The sequence below is a fragment of the Xenopus tropicalis genome, chromosome 3, assembly GCF_000004195.4.
Source record: "Xenopus tropicalis strain Nigerian chromosome 3, UCB_Xtro_10.0, whole genome shotgun sequence".
Classification (NCBI taxonomy): Eukaryota; Metazoa; Chordata; class Amphibia; order Anura; family Pipidae; genus Xenopus; species Xenopus tropicalis.
In genome coordinates this window covers 4390865-4409600 of record NC_030679.2, presented here as the reverse complement: position 1 = coordinate 4409600, position 18736 = coordinate 4390865, and the positions used below count along the sequence as shown (strand labels likewise).

General features: G+C 50.3%; 1 protein-coding gene across 1 annotated transcript; it reads left to right on the top strand.

Annotated features, from left to right (window-relative positions):
- Positions 1-1271: 1271 nt before the first annotated feature.
- Positions 1272-18053, top strand: pnpla3 (patatin like phospholipase domain containing 3). Its single transcript, NM_001015693.1, is given in 9 exon segments — positions 1272-1467; positions 7948-8180; positions 9822-9887; positions 11876-12088; positions 12367-12427; positions 13998-14201; positions 14318-14450; positions 15396-15512; positions 16593-18053. Coding segments are annotated over 9 exon segments (1497 nt in total). The 5' UTR covers positions 1272-1280; the 3' UTR covers positions 16876-18053.
- Positions 18054-18736: the final 683 nt, after the last annotated feature.

Here is an 18736-nt window from a genome sequence, read left to right as displayed (position 1 = left end):
GGTGGGGGGGGGACATGAACATGAACAGACAGGGGGTTTGGGACAGTCGGGGATGTGCAGCCCTTGGTGGCCATGTTGTTGGGCTACAAGTCGCAGTTTCCCAGAAGCCTCTTTGGGGCGCTGGGAGTTGTATATTCAATTCAGCAACAGTTAAATCTTTGGCTTATGCTTATTGGTTGGTTTGCCCACATAAACACATCAGGAATCATGGGGCCCCCCTAAACCCAAACTAAGGTACCAGGGCCCCAATAATTAGCCAACTGGTCCCCTGGGCCCTATAGACTCTAAATAGGGTTGTCAGGATGGCGCTTTAAATGCGGCCTTACACGGGCAGATTGCAGCTGCTTCATCTGCCCGTGTAAGGGCACCCCTAACGGGCCTACCTGGCCGATATCTGGCCTACAATTGGCTAGATCTGTATTGGGCAGGTTTGATTTTCCTGTCGAATCAGGGACCGCGTTGGCTTGTTGATGTGGTCCTTGGCCCGACGGCGCCTTTACCCACCAAATGGGCCCAATTTCGCCAGGGTCGGACTGGGCCCCCGGGACACGGTGAAAAAACCAGGTTGGCCCCAGTGGCCCAGACCCAATCCCTTTTACCGCTCCCCCGCTGCCGGTGTCCTCCCCAGATGCATCTTACTTATGCGCCCCCCAGGGGAGGACGTTGGAAAGGGGGCCCCAGAGGGGGGTTAGGGGGTGTGGCCAGACACCTTGGACACCTTGCGGGGTGTGGGGCCCCTGTACCCCCCAGTCCGGCCTCAGGTGGGCATATCGGGAGAAGATACACTCGTTTGGTTGTGACTTTTGAAATAATGTAGCAGACGGCAGGGAATGCTGGGAGATGTAGTTTTACACCAGAAGCAGGCTGGATATTTACTTAAATGTTTGAGTTCCCTATGGGTGAGAAGCAGCTGGAGGGCTCAGGGTAGGCTTGATTGTCAGGGGCTGCTGGGAAATGTAGTACAGCAATTCATATGAACATTCCTACACAAAATGTTTTTAGTTTAATCCATATACAAAACCGACTGGCAAGGGCATGCTGGGAGTTGTAGTCCCCAGCAACGACCCCACAGATCCAACAAGCGACGTCACCGGGCTGGAGGCCGGACTCAGCAGCCGCACTCTGATTGGCTACATTGAGACAGTGACCCCGCCCCAGTGGGCGTGGCGTTGCGATCGCTTTAAATCCCTGTTGCCGGCCGGTTTTTCCTTCTGTGCCGCTCGGTACCGGAGTTCGGGCGCTGTGACCCCCCCTAGTCCCCCCCCCACACCGGAGCCGCCATGTTTGACCTGGAGCGGGGTTGGAACTTGTCGTTCTGCGGCTGCGGGTTCCTGGGGGTGTATCATGTCGGGGTGTCCAGCTGCCTGCAGGAGCGGGCCCCCCGGCTCATCACTCAGGCCAATAAGATCTATGGGGCCTCGGCGGGGGCTCTGAACGCGGCGGCGCTGGTGTGTGGCTGCAGCCTGGGTGAGTGAGAGCTGGGGGCAATTCTCCTTCATGTTGTGAGCTGGGGGTTACAGGTCTTGCCTTTACTCTGATATTGGGGTACCCCTGTATAACTCTCTCATGCTGCTGTGTGACTATTATACCCCCCCCATCTAGGGCTATGCCATATCCTTATATACCCCCCCCCCAATCTGACCTGGGGCTATGCCATATCCTTATATACCCCCCCCCCAATCTGACCTGGGGCTATGCCATATCCTTATATACCCCCCCCCCCAATCTGACCTGGGGCTATACCATCTCCTTATATACCGACCCCTAGTCATACCCCTGACCCCCCCCCCCCCCCTTAGTCTGACCTGGGGCTATACCATCTCCTTATATACCAACCACTATTCTTACCCCTGACCCCCCCCCCCTTAATCTGACCTGGGGTTATACAGCTCTGTGAACCCTGCCTTTATACCCCCCAACCACCAACTATACACTGATGTGGGGTTATACCATCTCCTTATATACCGACCATTAGTCAAACCATATAGACTGTAAGCTCTACGGGGCAGGGGCCTCCATCCTCTTGTGTCTTTGACTCTTATTGCAGCTGTACCTTGTATTTATTGTTATACTTTCTATATATCTATTATTATCTTAATAACCCCCTGTTTGTATCAATGTATTCTACTGTACAGCGCTGGGTACATAAGTAGTGCTTTATAAATAAAGATATACATACATACATACATACATACACACCCCCCTTAATCTGACCTGGGGGTCCCATATACTTTCCTGTGGCTATATATATATATACTCCCTCCCAATATACTGGTCAAGGGTAATACTTTTATCCTTTATACTGATCTGTGGTTATATGCTCCCTCTCCATGAATGATAGGGGGTCATACTGACTATACTGAGATTATTGCCCCCCCTGTTATACCTTGTTGGAGAAAAAAACCCCAAATAGAGAGAGGGGTACAGCTGTACTGGGACTTGCTAGGCTGGGAACCCAAATAAACTGTTTTTTGTATTGCCCTTGTACTGAAAGAATTTTGAAGGTGTAAGGTGCCAGCTGCGTGGGGAAGGTGTGGGTGCCGGCTGCGTGGTGTTGGTCCCAGCTGCGCAGGGCAGGTTTGGGTGCCAGCGGCATGGTGTAGGTGCCAGCTGTATGGGGCAGGTTTGGGTGCCAGCTGTGTGGGGCAGGTTTGGGTGCCAGCGGTCATGGTGTGGGTGCCAGCGGCATGGTGCAGGTGTGGGTGCCAGCGGCATGGTGCAGGTGTGAGTGCCAGAGGCATGGTGCAGGTTTGGGTGCCAGCGGCTTGGTGTGGGTGCCAGCTGTTTGGGTGCCAGCGGCATGGTGTGGGTGCCAGCTGCGTGGGGCAGGTTTGGGTGCCAGCGGCATGGTGTGGGTGCCAGCTGTATGGGGTAGGTTTGGGTGCCAGCTGCATGGGGCAGGTTTGGGTGCCAGCTGTATGGGGCAGGTTTGGGTGCCAGCTGTATGGGGCAGGTGTGGGTGCCAGCTGTATGGGGCAGGTGTGGGTGCCAGCTGCACGGGGCAGGTTTGGGTGCCAGCTGCACGGGGCAGGTGTGGGTGCCAGCTGCATGGGGCAGGTGTGGGTGCCAGCTGCATGGGGCAGGTTTGGGTGCCAGCTGTATGGGGCAGGTGTGGGTGCCAGCTGTATGGGGCAGGTGTGGGTGCCAGCTGTATGGGGCAGGTTTGGGTGCCAGCTGTATGGGGCAGGTTTGGGTGCCAGCTGCATGGGGCAGGTTTGGGTGCCAGCTGCATGGGGCAGGTTTGGGTGCCAGCTGCATGGGGCAGGTTTGGGTGCCAGCTGCATGGGGCAGATGTGGGTGCCAGCTGCATGGGGCAGGTGTGGGTGCCAGCTGCATGGGGCAGATGTGGGTGCCAGCTGCATGGGGCAGGTTTGGGTGCCAGCTGCATGGGGCAGGTTTGGGTGCCAGCTGCAAGGGGCAGATGTGGGTGCCAGCTGCACGGGGCAGGTTTGGGTGGGGCAGTTTGGGTCCCAGAGTACAGGAACAGGGCGTTTGTGAATAACCCCCCAGTGAGTTCCTGCCATAAACAGACTGTGGGATCTCTGGTTCATCCCGGGCCGCTCTCTGCACAGTGACAGCCTGGTTCCGGTTTAAAGGGGATTTTTCAGGCACAAAGGAAAAAAACAACTTAATCCCTTATTGCCTATAAAAGAGCCCGTTACCCCAAACAGAAGTTCCCTGGGGTACAATATTGATTAAAAAAAATGACATTTCTGTGAATATAAAGACAATTGTGTGACATTATTGCCTCCAGATTTAATACATTGGGTGCAATTGTTCCTTTATACCCTATAAAATAAACTTGAGTTTGTGTGCTAATGTTGAGTGTTGTAGTTCCACAGCTGAAGGGCAGCAGCAGTCAAGCCTGTGTTCCCAAATCCCACCCCTTGCTGAGCCCCCTGCACCTTCTCCTGGCATTTTTGTTCCTAACAGTTGGGGTTCCTGACTCATTTCTGGGGGTTCCCCCCAGTTTTATGGGGGCATTAAGCTGCCCAGTCATAACCTGGTAGGGCTACGGCTGGCAGAGGCTTCATTGCACTGTCTAGGTCCGACTCGTGCAACAATGTAGCAAAAATAAGGATATATATATATAAAACATACTTAGAATTGCTATTCCGTAGAGCTTGCAATCTATTTATTGCAGTGTTTGTGCTGATATAGGCAGATACAGTAGCCCCATATAATTGCCCCAGCAGGTTTCTCTTGGTCACTTTTCGGGTGGGCGGGGCATGATAACTGGGCAGTAAACATCCCCCTTTTTGAAAGCCCTAATTAGCACTATACTAGCCATCTGCTGGAGCCGCTCTGTGATTGGAGGAGGACAGTGAGCTGACTTGTGGGTGTGTATTTACACCAATCCCCCCCTCGCCGAGGGTTATTATGGGGCAGTGACCTGCGTGCCTGTGTGCTAAGGGTGATGTGTCACGGGAGGGGGTTATTGCAGGTCAGAGCCAGACTATAGCCCGTATGTACATACACACAGGAGCGGATTTACTAAGTGCACAAATGTGTTTTGGCACCAACGTGAGACCCAAAATACAGGGGTTAAAGTTGGGCAGATGCACCCGGGGTCGGACTGGCGGGGGGCAGGGCCCAGTTCTAAGCAACTTTTTACTTGGTCTTCATTTTTATTGTTTTTGAGTTTTTTGCCACCTTATTCTGGTTTCAAATGGGGGTCACTGACCCCGGCAGCCAAACCCTATTGCTCTGTGAGGCTCCAGTTTTATTGTTATTGTTACTTTTTATTCCTTATCTTTCTATTCAGCCCCTTTCCTACTCCTGTATATGTCTCTCATTCAAATCACTCCCTGGTTGCTAAGGTAATTTGGACCCTAGCAACTAGGGTTCTGGAAAGGCCCAGACTGGCAATCTGAGGGTTCTGGAAAGGCCCGGACTGGCAATCTGAGGGTTCTGGAAAGGCCCGGACTGGCAATCTGAGGGTTCTGGAAAGGCCCGGACTGGCAATCTGAGGGTTCTGGAAAGGCCCAGACTGGCAATGTGTGGGTCCTGGAAAGGCCAGACTGGCAATCTGTGGGTTCTGGAAAGGCCCGGACTGGCAATGTGTGGGTCCTGGAAAGGCCCGGACTGGCAATGTGTGGGTTCTGGAAAGGCCCGGACTGGCAATCTGTGGGTTCTGGAAAGGCCCGGACTGGCAATCTGTGGGTGCTGGAAAGGCCCGGACTGGCAATGTGTGGGTGCTGGAAAGGCCCGGACTGGCAATGTGTGGGTCCTGGAAAGGCCCGGACTGGCAATGTGTGGGTCCTGGAAAGGCCCGGACTGGCAATGTGTGGGTTCTGGAAAGGCCCGGACTGGCAATGTGTGGGTCCTGGAAAGGCCCGGACTGGCAATGTGTGGGTGCTGGAAAGGCCCGGACTGGCAATGTGTGGGTTCTGGAAAGGCCCGGACTGGCAATGTGTGGGTCCTGGAAAGGCCCGGACTGGCAATGTGTGGGTTCTGGAAAGGCCCGGACTGGCAATCTGTGGGTGCTGGAAAGGCCCGGACTGGCAATGTGTGGGTGCTGGAAAGGCCCGGACTGGCAATGTGTGGGTCCTGGAAAGGCCCGGACTGGCAATGTGTGGGTCCTGGAAAGGCCCGGACTGGCAATCTGTGGGTTCTGGAAAGGCCCGGACTGGCAATGTGTGGGTTCTGGAAAGGCCCGGACTGGCAATGTGTGGGTTCTGGAAAGGCCCGGACTGGCAATGTGTGGGTTCTGGAAAGGCCCGGACTGGCAATGTGTGGGTTCTGGAAAGGCCCGGACTGTCAATGTGAGGGTCCTGGAAAGGCCCGGACTGGCAATGTGTGGGTTCTGGAAAGGCCCGGACTGGCAATCTGTGGGTACTGGAAAGGCCCGGACTGGCAATGTGTGGGTTCTGGGAATGCCAGGGGGGCTGTAAGATGCCACAATCCCAGTTCAGACCCAGTAGCCATTTGGCACTTTCCAGCCACCCTACAGGGAGCAGCCATAGGCAGACGGGGCAGTTTATTTGCTGCTGGGGCAGAGTAGTTGCTGGTTACAGTTACACACCACAGGCCCGTGACTTCTCCCTTATCTGCCCGGCAGCCATTTATGGCCCCCCTTCCTACTGTACTGTAAGCAAACAGAGATAAACCCATTGTATAGGCTGCTCTATTATGGCTGCCTAGTAACGCAGCCGCTCAGGCCGAAAAAAGACACTCGTTCCATCAAGTTCAACCTTATTGCCCAAATGAAATCTGCCAGATATCCAAAGCCACTGGCTGTTTGCCTCCTATGGGGCATAGTCGTACCTATACCCCTCAGCTAGGGGCAATTAGGTGGCAAGTACATGCAGTGGGGGTCAATTTACTAATGTTTTGGGGGGCTAAATTGAATTTGCTGGGGGGCCCAGTAACATCTAGTGACACCCCAGTCCAAGGGCTCCCACTATGAGCACTCACTGTTGCCCCCACTGGTGGGTGCCGCCCCCTACGCCCCAGGGTCGTCCTCACTTCTGATTGGCTGCCGTATGGCGTGGGCTGACCTGCGTTACATCACATGATCTTTCCCCTGGGACAGTTCCAGTGGGGCAGGGCTAATCCGGCTCAGGCCTAATCCCATTCGCCGATTAAGTCAGGAAATCTCATTTTGCACTTTGGGTTTAATGTAATTACAGCACAAAGTTTGCACCGGGTCTGGTAACCACGCAGGAGCCAATCACGTGCCGGCATTCAAACACCAGACGCAGAGCAGCCCGCTGATTGGTTGCCGGGGGTTTCCGATACTCTTACAAACTTTGCCCCTGTCCTTATTATAAACACTTGTTTCTAATGTGACCGCCATTAACCCCTTGACTGCGTGTTGCCTAGCAACATGATATTTTTGTTTTTTTTACTCCCCATTCATTAGAATGGAATGTAGATATGTAGTTGCCGGCAGATAAACAACCTCTCACCTCTTATAACCAAATATATAAATATATATATATATTTTATTATTATAGAATAGAATTTTTTAATTTTTATTAGTGGCCTGTTTTACTTCCCCTTTAAACTAGGTCATGGAGTTTTATGGGCTTAAATCAAATCCCCTTCCCTAACACCCGCACTGGGGTCGGACTGGAGTGTGCAGGGCCAACGTACTGGGGTGAGTGGGGCCCACCAGGGCTGCCGTCCTAGGGGCCCCCAGCTGTGGCCCCTAGGGACCCCTGCCACCTACCCCTGAGCGCACGTGTATATTATACTTATCTTCAGCTCATTTGAGGGGAGATCAGTGGGGGAGTGTCGGAATCAGGTCCTGGTCGGACCACCGGCCCAGTCTGACCCTAACGTGAGCCCCCAACCATCTGTATCTTACAGTAGCCTCACATTAGGGCTCCAGGAGCAGCAAGTTGGCACATTTTATTTTCTACTTCTTCTTGGGGGCCACAGCCATCCAGCTTCACCTGGTACCCCCTCTTTAACATTGGATCGGATCAAGTCGACGGTGTTCTGGCCAATGGGGTAAACACGTCACCACCTGATCGGGGGCAATTACCAGGAATGGCGGATGGCGACGCGGCTATCAAAGTCCGTATAAACATCCAGCAAGTGATTATGTAATGTCTTTATTTAGGGATCAGTCCGGTTCTCTGTCAGGGATAATCAATCAATGAGCTGGTAGATTAGCACAGATTAAAGGGTAAATAAACCTACTCGCTCAAACGGTTTTTGATTGCAGTTCCCCTTTATAAATGTAATTGCTGTTCTCTGCACTGTCGGTCCTGACTACATGTACCAGTGAGACAATATAGCTCCGCCTATAGCCAGTACCCACAATGCATTGCATTTGCTGTGATTACCAGACCTTATCAGAGCCACAGATGCATAAGGCAATTGAAATTGGCAGTTTTTGCCACTAGAGGGGGCTCTTTCATTGATGGAGATATATTGATTGTATTTATTCATAACCTGTATATCTGTATTATACTGATCTGTATTAACCCATTTCAGCCCAGTGCTGCTCAGATGTATTGGGGGTGGCCAAGGAAGCCCGGAAGAGGAATCTGGGGCCCTTACACCCTTCCTTCAACCTGGTGAAGATCCTGAAGAAGGGGCTGTACCGTAATCTCCCCGAAAACGCCCACGAGCTGGCGAGCGGGAAGCTCTGCATCTCCCTGACCCGAGTGTCGGACGGCGAGAACGTTCTGGTGTCGGAATTTAACTCCAAAGAAGAACTGATCCAGGTACCGGATATGGGGGGGCCCCGGCTTGTCACCATTGTGGGGGTAAAAGGTTGGGGCCCTGTTAAGGGGGTTAACTTTTAGTATAACGTAGAGAGTCATATTCTGAAACAATTTGCAATTGGTCTTCATTTTTTATTATTTCAGTTTTCATTCGGAAGCTTGGAGTTTCAGCAGCTATTTGGTTGCTAGGGTACAAATTACCTTAGCAACCAGGGAGTGGTTTGGATGAGAGACAGGAATATGAATAGGGGAGGGGCTGAATAGAAAGATAAGGAATAAAAAGTAACAATAACAATAAAACTGGAGCCTCACAGAGCAATAGGTTTTGGCTGCCGGGGTCAGTTATCCTGTTGCTAGGGCTCAAATTACCTTAGCAACCAGGGAGTGGTGTGAATGAGAGACAGGAATATGAATAGGGGAGGGGCTGAATAGAAAGATAAGGAATAAAAAGTAACAATAACAATAAAACTGGAGCCTCACAGAGCAATAGGGTTTGGCTGCCGGGGTCAGTGACCCCCATTTGAAAGCTGCAAAGAGTCAGAAGAAGAAGGGAAATAATTCAAAAACTATAAAAAAAAAAATATATAATAGACCAATTGAAAAGTTGCTTAGAATTGGCCTTCCTATAACTAAAGGTTAAATAAAAGTGAACCTACCTCTTTAAGGGTCCCCCATGGAAGGAGAGACCCTCGACGGACTGGATGGTCCAATTTGAGCCCAACAATGGGGGTTTGTGATGGAAATGAGCAGAGTTTTAATGGGCCCAGGGCATGTATGGGGCGTGGCTAGGTGGTTTAAGGGTGTGGTCAGTTGCCTAATGGTGTGGCTAGGTGGTTTAAGTGTGTGGACAGTGGTTTAAGGGCGTGGCTAGGTGGTTTAAGTGTGTGGTCAGTTGCTTAAGGGTGTGGCTAGGTGGGTGAAGGGCATGGTCAGTTGCTTAAGGGTGTGGCTAGGTGGGTGAAGGGCGTGCTCAGTTGCTTAAGGGTGAGGCTAGGTGGTTGAAGGGCGTGGTCAGTTGCTTAAGGGTGTGGCTAGGTGGGTGAAGGGCATGGTCAGTGGCTTAAGGGTGTGGCTAGGTGGGTGAAGGGCATGGTCAGTTGCTTAAGGGTGTGGCTAGGTGGGTGAAGGGCATGGTCAGTGGCTTAAGGGTGTGGCTAGGTGGGTGAAGGGCATGGTCAGTTGCTTAAGGGTGTGGCTAGGTGGGTGAAGGGCATGGTCAGTTGCTTAAGGGTGAGGCTAGGTGGTTGAAGGGCGTGGTCAGTTGCTTAAGGGTGTGGCTAGGTGGGTGAAGGGCATGCTCAGTTGCTTAAGGGTGAGGCTAGGTGGTTGAAGGGCGTGGTCAGTTGCTTAAGGGTGTGGCTAGGTGGGTGAAGGGCATGGTCAGTGGCTTAAGGGTGTGGCTAGGTGGGTGAAGGGCATGGTCAGTTGCTTAAGGGTGTGGCTAGGTGGGTGAAGGGCATGGTCAGTGGCTTAAGGGTGTGGCTAGGTGGGTGAAGGGCATGGTCAGTGGCTTAAGGGTGTGGCTAGGTGGGTGAAGGGCATGGTCAGTTGCTTAAGGGTGTGGCTAGGTGGGTTAAGGGCGTGGCTAAGCTACCTGTATAGAGAAGCAATTCCACTCACAAGTACAATCTCTTCCCGCAGGCTTTAATATGCAGCGCCTTTGTGCCCATTTACTGTGGCCTCATCCCGCCTTCCTTCAGAGGAGTGGTAAGTTGTTTTTTTGCCTATTTCCCTATAAAAATAACAGCAATTACTGATTACAGGAGCTATAAGCTCTGCTGATCCCTTACCCCCCCCCCCCCCCCCCCATAGGGCTCCTGTAGAACTGTGCCCCATTCTGGTTTGGGCCACAGACTGAGCAAATTAACTATGATGTAGAGAGGGAATTTGCTATTGGTCGTCTTGTTTTTTAATAATTTCACTTTTTGTTGTGATTTTCCAGTTTGGCATTTCAAGTTATCTGGTTGCTAGGGTTCTAATTACCTTAGTAACCAGGGAATGACCTGAGTGAGAGACAGGAATATGAATAGAGGAGGGGCTGAATAGAAAGATAAGGAATAAAAAGTAACAATAACAATAACACTGGAGCCTCACAGAGCAATAGGTTTTTGGTTGCTAGGGTCCAAGTTACCTTAGCAACCAGGCAGTGGTGTGGATGAGAGACTGGAAAATGAATAGGGGAGGGGCTGAATAGAAAGATAAGGAATAAAAAGTAACAATAACAATAAAACTGGAGCCTCACAGAGCAATAGGGTTTGGCTGCCGGGGTCAGTGACCCCCATTTGAAAGCTGCAAAGAGGGGAAATAACTCAAAAACTATGAAAAATAATGAAGACCAGTTGAAAGGTTGCTTAGCATTGGCCATTCTATAACATACTAAGAGTTAACTCAAAGGTGAACCTACCCCTTTAAATGGGTTTTTAGTAGATATTAGCAGATGCGTGCTGCAGACTGAACTGGTTTATGAGCAGCCATGCAGGATTTGAATTCAATAGGCAGCCCAGCCCCAGAGAGACCCACCATTTGGGAGCCGCCGTCCTAAATATTTACTTTAAGTGGACCCTGGACTTGAAAATTGACTTTGCCCAGACAGTAAAACCCATTGATTTATAGATTTTTTTGTTTGTCCTAAAGACTGTGTTTTGCCCTGTGGGGGGTGGGGCCTTACTCATTTAGGAGAAGATGCCCTTGTTGGGCAGCATAGGGATTCCCCTGTACTAAGCACAATTCAGCAGGAACAGCCCCCTAAGTTTGCCCATAGCCTGTACAGAGAGATACCATAAAACTATGGCACATAGGGATTCCCCTGTACTAAGCACAATTCAGCAGGAACAGCCCCCTAAGTTTGCTCATAGCCTGTACAGAGAGATACCATAAAACTATGGCACATAGGGATTCCCCTGTACTAAGCACAATTCAGCAGGAACAGCCCCCTAAGTTTGCCCATAGCCTGTACAGAGAGATACCATAAAACTATGGCAGCAAAGAGATTTCCCTGTACTAAGCACAATTCAGCAGGAACAGCCCCCTAAGTTTGCCCATAGCCTGTACAGAGAGATACCATAAAACTATGGCACATAGGGATTCCCCTGTACTAAGCACAATTCAGCAGGAACAGCCCCCTAAGTTTGCTCATAGCCTGTACAGAGAGATACCATAAAACTATGGCACATAGGGATTCCCCTGTACTAAGCACAATCCAGCAGGAACAGCCCCCTAAGTTTGCTCATAGCCTGTACAGAGAGATACCATAAAACTATGGCACATAGGGATTCCCCTGTACTAAGCACAATCCAGCAGGAACAGCCCCCTAAGTTTGCCCATAGCCTGTACAGAGAGATACCATAAAACTATGGCACATAGGGATTCCCCTGTACTAAGCACAATCCAGCAGGAACAGCCCCCTAAGTTTGCCCATAGCCTGTACAGAGAGATACCATAAAACTATGGCACATAGGGATTCCCCTGTACTAAGCACAATTCAGCAGGAACAGCCCCCTAAGTTTGCCCATAGCCTGTACAGAGAGATACCATAAAACTATGGCACATAGGGATTCCCCTGTACTAAGCACAATTCAGCAGGAACAGCCCCCTAAGTTTGCCCATAGCCTGTACAGAGAGATACCATAAAACTATGGCACATAGGGATTCCCCTGTATAAATAAATATATAAATTGTTTCTGTTTCCATGGCAGCGGTACGTTGATGGGGGAATAAGCAACAACCTACCTGAATACGACCTGAAAAACACAATCACCGTCTCTCCGTTCTCGGGGGAGTCGGATATCTGCCCGAGGGACTCGAACTCCACAAACTTCCACGAGCTGCGCGTAACCAACACCAGCATCCAGTTCAGCCTGGGGAACCTGTATCGGCTGACACGTGCGCTGTTCCCGCCCGAACCCACGGTAAGTCCCACAGAGCCGGTCGGAGGGATTGAACGGCTCATTGAGGATTAACGAGATTTTCCTAATGAAGTTCTTAATGAAGTTCAAGGTTTAAGACTCAAGCAATGTGACCAAGGCTGCCATTAGTGTTCTAGTCCCACCCACTTCTTGAGTCACAGACTCCCTGCCCCTCCCCCTGTAAGTTTCCATCAGAGTGTTCTAGTCCCACCCACTGCTTGATCCCATTTCTCCAGTAAGCCCATTGGATAATTTTATGGGCCGTGTCATTGCTTCCACAGGTTCTGGGAGAGATGTGCCAGCAGGGATACAATGATGCACTGCGATTCCTTAAGGACAACAGTAAGTTCAGCTTTTCCTTATTTCCTTATCTCTGTGACAATGGGGGGGGGGGATCAGATAGGATCTGTGCCACCTTGACAGAATGCTCTGTTATACAGATAGCTAGAATCTCAGCCATAAAGCAGGGCAGGACTGCTGCTTACAATGGGGGGATCAGATAGGATCTGTGCCACTGTGACAGAATGCTCTGTTATACAGATAGCTAGAATCTCAGCCATAAAGCAGGGCAGGACTGCTGCTTACAATGGGGGGATCAGATAGGATCTGTGCCACTGTGACAGAATGCTCTGTTATACAGATAGCTAGAATCTCAGCCATAAAGCAGGGCAGGACTGCTGCTTACAATGGGGGGATCAGATAGGATCTGTGTCACTGTGACAGAATGCTCTGTTATACAGATAGCTAGAATCTCAGCCATAAAGCAGGGCAGGACTGCTGCTTACAATGGGGGGATCAGATAGGATCTGTGCCACTGTGACAGAATGCTCTGTTATACAGATAGCTAGAATCTCAGCCATAAAGCAGGGCAGGACTGCTGCTTACAATGGGGGGATCAGATAGGATCTGTGCCACTGTGACAGAATGCTCTGTTATACAGATAGCTAGAATCTCAGCCATAAAGCAGGGCAGGACTGCTGCTTACAATGGGGGGGTCAGATAGGATCTGTGCCACTGTGACAGAATGCTCTGTTATACAGATAGCTAGAATCTCAGCCATAAAGCAGGGCAGGACTGCTGCTTACAATGGGGGGGTCAGATAGGATCTGTGCCACTGTGACAGAATGCTCTGTTATACAGATAGCTAGAATCTCAGCCATAAAGCAGGGCAGGACTGCTGCTTACAATGGGGGGGGATCAGATAGGATCTGTGCCACTGTGACAGAATGCTCTGTTATACAGATAGCTAGAATCTCAGCCATAAAGCAGGGCAGGACTGCTGCTTACAATGGGGGGGGTCAGATAGGATCTGTGCCACTGTGACAGAATGCTCTGTTATACAGATAGCTAGAATCTCAGCCATAAAGCAGGGCAGGACTGCTGCTTACAATGGGGGATCAGATGGGATCTGTGCCACTGTGACAGAATGCTCTGTTATACAGATAGCTAGAATCTCAGCCATAAAGCAGGGCAGGACTGCTGCTTACAATGGGGGGATCAGATAGGATCTGTGCCACTGTGACAGAATGCTCTGTTATACAGATAGCTAGAATCTCAGCCATAAAGCAGGGCAGGACTGCTGCTTACAATGGGGGAATCAGATAGGATCTGTGCCACTGTGACAGAATGCTCTGTTATACAGATAGCTAGAATCTCAGCCATAAAGCAGGGCAGGACTGCTGCTTACAATGGGGGGATCAGATAGGATCTGTGCCACTGTGACAGAATGCTCTGTTATACAGATAGCTAGAATCTCAGCCATAAAGCAGGGCAGGACTGCTGCTTACAATGGGGGGATCAGATAGGATCTGTGCCACTGTGACAGAATGCTCTGTTATACAGATAGCTAGAATCTCAGCCATAAAGCAGGGCAGGAAAGCAGTATTAGTACTTACATGTTTGTTCCCCTCAGACCTGCTGAGCTTGCCATCTCCTGCCGCTGACCTGTGTTTGGCTTTTCCCAAAGCCACTCCCCTTTCCCACCACCTGACCTGCGACTGTTGCGTGAAGAGTAAGCGGGAAGAGGAGGATCTGAAGCGCAAAGTGCTGGAGGGGCCGACGCCCTGGTCCCTGGATAAACGAATCATGGAGAGGCTGCCGCCCAGCTTGTGTTATGGTAAGAGCCCCACCCATGCTACTGTTACTATGGAGCAAGTGGAGATGCTCCTCGGGGGTGGGACTTAGCCTTTTAGTTTATGTACCACTAATCCCACCTTTCTCCATTCATCGCAGTCCTGCAGGAAGCGTGCAGAGAGAAGAACGGGCTGTACCATCAGATCTCCAGCCTCTTGCCCATGCGGGTGGCATCCTACATGGTGATGCCCTATACCCTGCCCGTGGAGTCGGTGGTTTCCGTTGCTTTAAGGTAGGGTTCTAGGCTTTGGGGTTCCCCCTCGTGTTCTATGAATGCCTGTCGATAAAGCTTTTATAATTGAAAAAGCTTCCACAGAACCCCCAAAGCTCAATAGAATAAGCCCCCAGACTGGCAGTACAGGTATAGGACCCCTTATCCAGAATGCTTGGGACCAAGGGTATTCCGGATAAGGGGTCTTTCTATAATTTGGATTTCCATACCTTAAGTCTACTAAAGAATCAATAAAATATTAAATAAACCCAATAGGGCTGTTCTGCCCCAATAAGGGGTAATTATATCTTAGTTGGGATCAAGTACAGGTACTGTTTTATTATTACAGAGAAAAGGGAATCATTTAACCATGAAATAAACCCAATAGGGCTGTTCTGCCCCAATAAGGGGTAATTATATCTTAGTTGGGATCAAGTACAGGTACTGTTTTATTATTACAGAGAAAAGGGAATCATTTAACCATTAAATAAACCCAATAGGGCTGTTCTGCCCCAATAAGGGGTAATTATATCTTAGTTGGGATCAAGTACAGGTACTGTTTTATTATTACAGAGAAAAGGGAATCATTTAACCATTAAATAAACCCAATAGGGCTGTTCTGCCCCCAATAAGGGGTAATTATATCTTAGTTGGGATCAAGTACAGGTACTGTTTTATTATTACAGAGAAAAGGGAATCAGTTTTAAAATTCTGAATGATTTGATTAAAATGGAGTCTATGGGAAACAGGCTGTCCATAATTCGGAGCTTTCTGGATAGCGGGTTTCCGGATAACGGATCCCATACCTGTAGTTTATTTCCTATTTGACATGCAGTTATTGTACAGCGTTGCAGAATATGTTGGCGCTTTATAAATAAATGTTAATAATAATAATGCAATTCTGCTTATTGAACTTGTCTATTTGAGCAGCTTAAATGTTTCTTTTTGTTCTGGCGCCCCCTGCAGGCTGGTGGATTGGTTCCCGGACATGCCGGAAGATATGCGCTGGATGCAGGAACAGGTCCGCTCCGTCGCCGGTGCTGTATATTCCCAGGCAAAGAAGAGGCTCCTCCCATCAGTCAGGTACATATTATACATATCATTTGAACCCTATAAGCCACTGGACTTCAGACTTATTTGGACCCAGGTCCAACATTTGGCCAGAACCCTGTAGTCCAGCCAAGGCTTTGAGTCCTTCTGGTATAAGCAATAACTCTTTTGCCCCCCCCCCCCCCCCCCGACCCACAGGGCTGCCATCAGAAATCACGGGGGTCCTCACAACCAAATTTTCTGGGCCCCCCTCCTCCCTTGCCCTGCCCAGCCCAGCCATGCTCCCTCCCATTAGTACAAAGGACACACAGACATTGGTAGCCAGGGCCCCCTTAAACATTGGTAGCCAGGGCCCCCTTAAACATTGGTAGCCAGGGCCCCCCAGCATCCTCCAACTCCACCCCCACCACAGCATACTCCAGCTCCCCCCCAGAGTCCTTCCCAGCATCCTCCGGCTCCCCACCAGAATCCTCCAGCTCCCCCCCCCAGCAACTTCCTGTGGCTCCCCACTGCATCTGCACAGCTCACCCCCATCGTCCTCCTGTGGCTCCCCCAGCATCCTCCAGCTCCAGCAACTTCTTCCAGACCCCCCCCAGCGGCTTCCTCCGGCACCCCTCAGCTTCCCCCCCACTCCAGCGACTTCCTCCAGCTCCCCCCCCTCCCAGCAACTTCCTTCGGTTCCCCTCAGCTTCCCCCCACCCCGGTGACTACCTCCGGCACCCCTGTGGCTTCCTCCGGCTCCTCCAACAGCGACTGCCACCATCTGCATCTTCTTGATATGTGTCGGCCCCCCGCAACATCAGCAGATTTTATAAGGTTGCGCAACCAATCAAATTTCACGCTGACCACCAGTGGCAGGGCCCGTAGTTCTTTAAAGGGGGCCCGAGCTAAAAAAAACTGTATCACGGCCGGGCCCCCTTTAAAGTGACCATCGTCCGGGCCCGGGACAACTGTCCCCCCTGACAGTGGCCCTGCCCACCCACATAAACAATCCTCCTTACTCTTGTGGAGTGAAGGATGTAGACCCCACAGAAGGGTTGTGGGCACACATGTAGGGTTCTAGGTTGGTTCTTGGGTTCTCTATAAACCCATAACAAGGCTGATTTGTTGCAGATCATCGGGTCACGGCACCCTACGGAAATGCCTGAGCCTCCCCCCCCACCTCCATCGTGCCTCTTCCTACCTCTCCCCCAACAACTTCTCCTCCGCCATGGACCTCGAGGGCTGGGTCTTCGACTTCTCCTGTCCCTCACTCCTCCGGGACCACCAGGACCCCAACGATCCCCAATTAGAACTGGATTCCGACGCCCAACCCAAGTGCATTTTCAGCTTGGAAGACTCAGGGGTAGACGTGAACTTCTCCACCGATCCGGAAGATTCGGCTTCGGAACTGTAATTTCTGGGTTTTACTGGAAATTCTCATTACTCCCTTCAGATCTGGATCCTCAGGTTATAAAGGAAGGTCCCTAATGATCCGGAGAACCCCGATTGATTCAGAATTAAGTTTTTGGGGTTTTAATGGGGGAGCAAATTGGACCTCGGTTTTCATTTTGTCGTGAAACTAAAAAAGTTGATGGGACCAGCGTCGGACTGGGTTACTGGGGCCCAGCACCACCAACCCGGCGCTCACCCGAGACAGCAGTTGGCCTGGTTCTGTTGGGCCCAGTGGGATTTGTCTTGGGGGGGGCCAGTCTGACCCTGGATAAGACGACTCCAAGTTCTGGAGTAAATAACAATGATAAATTGGACTTTTGGAAGTGTCAAACCAATAATGTCCCCCAAAAATTCTATCTATCTCTATATCTATCTATCTCTATGTCAATCATCTCTATATCTATCTCTGTCTATCTATATATGTATCTATCTATATCTGTCAATCATCTCTATATCTATCTTTATAGCCTATCTATCTATCTCTCTCTCTATCTATCTTTATAGCCTCTCTCTCTCTCTCTCTCTATCTATCTATCTATTTATCTTTATATCTATCTATCTATCTATCATATATAGCAGATTTGGGGGGATTTTTTCGCGACGTTATTGGTCTGACATAACCCTTCCAATATCAGGTATATCGGGTACCCCCAAACATGTCTTTGGGGGACCCCCAACCAGCATTAATTTAATCTCTGCGTCCGTTTGATCTACTTACTAAGCGTTGGTTGCAATGCTCTCAGCCCTCTGGCACTTAGACGGTTAAGCACCACGGGTTCTTATTTGCCCCATTTCACCTCCTGAGGTTTAACCCCTTCTTCTCCTAAAGGCACATCGTGTTTGGTGCTTCCAGCTTTAAATGATCTATAACAAAGAAATACAATTTTGTGAAATTTTAAAAGAGAGTTTTATATGTACAGTGAGTTTTATTGAGAATTCCAAAGCTTTATGACCCGATCGAGCACTTTGGGTGAATGGGACCCTTTTTTTAGTACTTTAGTCTTTTTCAATAAAGATTAACCCTTTGCTGCCAGAGAATCCACCGCGCTTTGTCACTTACCGAGACTTAATAAAAGGTTAATAAAAAAACAATCTGTGAAATGTACATAAATGAAAATAAATATTATATCTTGTTTAGGATCAACTGGTTTGTGCATTTGTCTTCCCCACGCGTGGAGTGAAGGGGTTAAACCGTTAAACTGAGGCAAAGTATCTACAGACTAAAAGGTTCACTGCTTACAGAATGGCCAATTCTTAGCAACTTTTCAATTGGTCTTCATTTTTTGTAGTGTATACAGAGGGGAAGGTGAGGGGCACATACAGAATGGGGAGCCACAGAGGGACCCTGCCCAGACAGAGGGGAAGGTGAGGGGCACATACAGAATGGGGAGACACAGAGGGACCCTGCCCAGACAGAGGGGAAGGTGAGGGGCACATACAATGGGGAACAGGACCTGCCCAGAGGGGAGGGAGGGCACACAGAGGGGACACAGGGCCTGCCCAGACAGAGTGGAAGGTGAGGGGCACATACAGAATGGGGAGACACAGAGGGACCCTGCCCAGACAGAGTGGAAGGTGAGGGGCACATACAGAATGGGGAGACACAGAGGGACCCTGCCCAGACAGAGGGGAAGGTGAGGGGCACATACAGAATGGGGAGACACAGAGGGACCCTGCCCAGACAGAGGGGAAGGTGAGGGGCACATACAGAATGGGGAGACACAGAAGGGACCCTGCCCAGACAGAGGGGAAGGTGAGGGGCACATACAGAATGGGGAGACACAGAGGGACCCTGCCCAGACAGAGGGGAAGGTGAGGGGCAC